At 35.7% G+C, this 5,258-nt stretch overlaps 1 protein-coding gene across 1 annotated transcript in view; it reads right to left on the reverse strand.

Moving 5' to 3' along the window:
- The window catches only part of LOC105553056 (threonine aspartase 1-like), a 92,726-nt gene that overhangs the window by 85,276 nt on the left and 2,192 nt on the right, over positions 1-5,258 (reverse strand). The window contains exon 2 of the mRNA XM_011998984.1: positions 5,012-5,122. Within this exon, the coding sequence (XP_011854374.1) occupies positions 5,012-5,122 (111 nt within the window). The remainder of the gene's footprint in view (positions 1-5,011; positions 5,123-5,258) is intronic.

A 5,258-nucleotide genomic window follows, 5' to 3' on the forward strand; every position in this document is an offset into this window, starting at 1 on the left:
ACACACACACACACACACACACACACACATACACACAGGAATACTATTGAGCCATAAAAAAGAATGAAATCATGTCTTCTGAAGCAACATGGATGGAGCTAGAGGCCATTATCTTAACTGAAATAACTCACAAACAGGAAGTCAAATACCAAATGTTCTCACTTATAAGTGGGAGCTAAATAATGTGTACACATGGACATAGAGTGTGGAATAGTAGACACTGGAGACTCAAAAGGGTGGGAGAGTTGGGGAGCAATGAGGGATGAAAAATTATGTAATGGGTACAATGTACATTATTCAGGTGACGGTTACACTGAAAGCCAAGACTTCACCACTACACAATACATTCATGTAGCAAAACTGCACTTGTACCCCTTAAATGTTTACCAAAAAAAAGTGAACTTAGGTTAATTGTAAATATATATTCCAAACTCTAGAGCAACCACTACAAATACGTAACTGATATGCTAAAAAAGAGAGAGAAAATGAAATCATATAAAAAATTTAGTTAAAATATAGAGAAGCATTCATATGCAGTAAAATGATATAGACAAAAATTACAGACAAATCTCTTTCAGTAGAGGAACGAATAAATTACAGAACCATGAAATATTTGACTATGAAGCTATATATACTTATATATTAAGAGCATTAAGCTATGTTAAGTGGAAAGCATACTGCAAAACAATACATTAAAAATCTCTTCTATATAATTGTTTAAAATGATGGAAGACAAAAAGAAAAGGGAGGATGGCAGGAAAGGAGTGAGGGAAAGCCATAAATATACATACCAATCTGTTAGCAGTGGTTCTTTCTGGCAGGAGAAATGAGACTCAGAATGAATGAAAAGGGGTTATTGAACTTAATTATCATATACAATTTTTCTACATATGCATTGTAATGAGAATCCCTAGATATATTATTTATACAAATCTTTTTTCAAAAAGAAAAAGCAAAGGAAGCAAAAGGGAAGAATATTATGGTTTCCACAAAACTAACAAAGTGGTTGCTAGCTTACCTCCATCATTGGCTGAAAGGATTTCAACCAAATCATTTCAAATAAAAACTTGAGATCCATCATTAATAGTTTTAATTTACAACTTCATTTAATGGCTAATTTGATTTACAACTACTCTTTTTTTTTTTTTTTTTGAGACATAGTTTTTGCTCTGTTGCCCAGCCTGAAGTGCAGTGGCACGATCTTGGCTCACTGCAATCTCCGCCTCCCAGGTTCAAGAGATTCTCCTGCCTCAGCCTCCCAAGTAGCTGGGATTACAGGTGCTGGCCACCACACCTGGCTAATATTTGTATTTTTAGTAAAGACAACGTTTCACCATGTTGGCCAGGCTGGTCTCAAACTCCTTGACCTCATGTGATCCACCTGCCTGTCTCAGTCTCCCAAAGTGCTAGGATTACAGGCCATGGCACCCAGCCTACAACTATTCTTCATACAAGTAGTTTAGTTTAGCTTGTGAACTAAACCAAGGATCAAATACAATTTGGGAGCTGGAAGGAATTTTAGGAACCATCTGTATCTGCCCCCTCCCTTTACATACGAGGAAATTAAGAAAAAAGAGATTTGTCCTAAAATAGACAACTAATTACACCATCAGTGTGTTAAAAAGAGAACAAAACTCAACCTCCTTGCTTCTAGTCTAGTCCTCTGGTAAATTCAATTTATTTCCTTCCATTCACCTTGTAAATATCATCTGTGCTTCCTAAATAGTTCCTGAAAATTTTCCTTTTTCAATCGCATTTCCAAATTATCTGCCTGAAAAGAATTTCACATTTATGTGCTGAATCCAGAAGAGACAATATAGAGCTTAGCATGGCAAAAGCATTTAGAAACTGCCTCTTATCTAACATTTTTGCTTTTATTCTTAATAAAACTGCTGAAGCAACTTGTTTAACCAATGAGACAAACACAAAGTTGAGAGTGGAAACAAATGTCTTGACTCCCAGAACACTGTTCTTCTGTATTTCATACCATTTTACATGTTTTATTTTTTAAATAAAAAGGAAGTGTTCTTGCACAACAAACACCCACTGGCTAACAAGATGACTTTGGGAAGTCACTGAACTCTTGCAAACTAAGTTTCAGCTATTAAAGGAACAGGGTCAATTAGGTAAGCTCTGACATTTCTTGCTCCTTTCCATGAGTCTGGAATTTCTAAGATATGGCTCAATATGTATTAGGTAATGGATCCCAGTGGCAAGATGAAATACTGCAGGTCAACTCCATGAACAGTTTTATGGAGTTATACAAAGCAACAGAAAAGAGCAGAGTTCAGGAACTCCTTAGCATAAACCCAAACTTGGAGAAGTAGAACTAGCTAATCTGTAGTTTTAGACTCAGTAAAGTACTTGGGATCATTCTCAACAACCATAAAGTTACCATGTGCCATAATTATACATCCATCACAGGGTTTCTAGGAACTGAATGTTTTTATTTTTTAATTTTTAATATTTGTGGGTACATAGTAGGTATATATATTTATGAGGTACATGAGATGTTTTGATACAGGAATGCAATGTGAAATAATCACACCATTGACTACAGGGTATCCACCCCCTCAAGCATTTGTCCTTTGTGTTTCAGATGATCCAATTACACTCTTTTAGTTATTTTTAAATGTATAATTAAGTTATTATTGGCTATAGTCACCCTGCTGTGCTATCAAATAGTAGGTCTTATTCATTCTTTCTTTCCTTTTTCATTCTTTCTTTTTATTTTTTTTTACCTGTTAAGCATCCCCACCTCCCACCAAGTTCTCCACTACCTTCCCCAGCCTCTAGTAACCATCCTTCTACTTTCTATGTCCATGAGTTCAATTGTTTTGATTTTTAGATCCTACAAATAAGTGAGAACATGTGATGTTTGTCCTTCTGTGCCTGGATTACTTCACTTAACATAATGATCTCCCCCAGTTCCATCCATGTTGTTGCAAATGACAAGATCTCATTCTTTTTTATGGCTGCGTAGTACTCCATTGTGTATATGCGCCACATTTTCTTTATTCATTCATCTGCTGGACACTTAGGTTGCCTCCAAATTTTGGCTATTGTGAACACTGTTGCAACAAACATGGGAGGGCAAATATCTCTTCAATATACTGCTTCCCTTCTTCTGGGGATATACATAGCAGTGGGATTGCTGGATCACATGGTAGCTCTATTTTCAGTTTTTTGAGGAACCTCCAAACTGTTCTCCATAGTGGTTGTACTAATTTACACACCCACCGACAGTGTACCAGGGTTCTCTTTTCTCTGCATCTTCACCAGAGTTTGTTATTGCCTGCCTTTTGGATACAAGCCATTTTAACTGGGGTGAGATAACATCTCATTGTACTTGTGATTTGCATTTCTCTGATGAGCAATAATTTGAGCATTTTCATATGCCTGTTTGTAATTAACATCTCATTTAGTTTTGATTTGCATTTCTCTGATGAGCAATAATGTTGAGCGCTTTTTCATAGGCCTGTTTGCAATTTTTATGTCTTCATTTGAGAAATGTCTATTCAAATCTTTTGCCCATTTATTGATCAGATTATTAGATGTTTTCCTATAGGGTTGTTTGAGCTCCTCATATATTCTGGTTATTAATCCCTTGTCAGGTGGATAGTTTGCAAATATCTTCTCCCATTCTGTGGGTTGTTGCTTCACTTTGTTGATGTTTCCTTTGCTATGGAGAAGCTTTTTAACTTGATATAATCTCTTCTGTCCATTTTTGCTTTGGTTGCCTGCGCTTGTAGGGTATTAGTCAAGAAATTTTGCCAAGACCAATGTCCTAGAGATTTTCCCCAATGTTTTCTTGTAGCAGATTCATAGTTTGGGGTCTTAGATTTAAGTCTTTAGACCGTTTTGATTTGATTTTTGTATATGGTGAGAGACAGGAGTCTAGTTTCATTCTTCTGCATATGGATATCCAGTTTTCCCAGCGCCATTTGTTGAAGAGAGTTTTCCAGAGTGTATGTTCTTGACACCTTTGTGGAACATGAGTTCACAGCAGCTGTGTGGATTTGTTTCTGGGTTCTATACTCTGTTCTATTGGTCTATGTGTGTTTTTATGCCAGTCCCATGCCATTTTGGTTACTATAATATAATCTGAAGTTATATAATGTGATTCCTCCCATTTTGTTCTTTTTGCTTAGGATAGCTTTGGCTATTCTGGGTCTTTTGCCCGAGTCCACATACATTTTAGGGTTGTTTTTTCTATTTCAGAAGAACGTCATTTGTATTTTGATAGGAATTGCCCTGAATCTTTAGATTGCTTTTGGTAGTATGGACATTTTAACAATATTGATTCTTCCAATCCATAAACATGAAGTATTTTTCCATTTTTTGGTGTTCTCTTCAATTTCGTTTCATCAGTGTTTTATAGTTTTAGTTACAGAGATCTTTCTAGGTAGTGAACTTCTGATGAGCATCTAGTTTTCTACTCTTACTATTCCTTCTCATCAACATTCTGAGAATGCATCTACTAACTCATAACAATTATGTAAATTGCATATGCTATTAAGCCGAAGAATTTGGTTTTCTTTTAAAACAGCATTCAACAACAGTAATTGTTAAAACAAAATAACAATAAAACCTAAGTCTGATTCTAATATATTTGAGGAGACAGTACACGAATATAATCAACCTTTTTCTGAAAAATCACTAGAGATAGACCTTAAATGCCTATTCATGACTCATTTCTCAGCTCATATTTTGCCACTGGGCAATTATTATTAACATATTAACATATGGTTATGTATTTATTTTACTATATATCACCATGAGCCTTGTCAGTGTCTTACAACTTGGGGATTAGCTTAGTTATAGGAAAGATTTCATGCTGTATTATTGTTGTGGAATTTCTTTTCACAATCAGTATTAACTGTGGGTCTTTCTCTTTGCTAGGTTCTAGACGTAGGTCTAGAAATACAAATGGAGTACCTAACTCATAGTGCTTATAGCAGTGAAATAACCTATATTTGGAAGAATGTAATCTTCTTAACATTATACTTACTGATAAACTTGTTTTGCATAGTCTCCAACAGGGCTTGGTGAGCATCTTCAGCTTGTAAAGCATGTGAACATTCTCTAGCCAGTATGGTGCGCACAAGATGCTCTCCACATCCTAGAAATCCAAAGAAACCAACAGTTGAGGAAAAGCAGCACTGAACACCCTGCTTATTTCAATAGCATTAGAACATCCTTATGCATCATTTAAGAGAGTAGTTAGCTGGGAAAATAATTCAGTGAGGGATGAAATG

This window comes from Mandrillus leucophaeus, unplaced genomic scaffold, assembly GCF_000951045.1.
Source record: "Mandrillus leucophaeus isolate KB7577 unplaced genomic scaffold, Mleu.le_1.0 Scaffold116, whole genome shotgun sequence".
Classification (NCBI taxonomy): Eukaryota; Metazoa; Chordata; class Mammalia; order Primates; family Cercopithecidae; genus Mandrillus; species Mandrillus leucophaeus.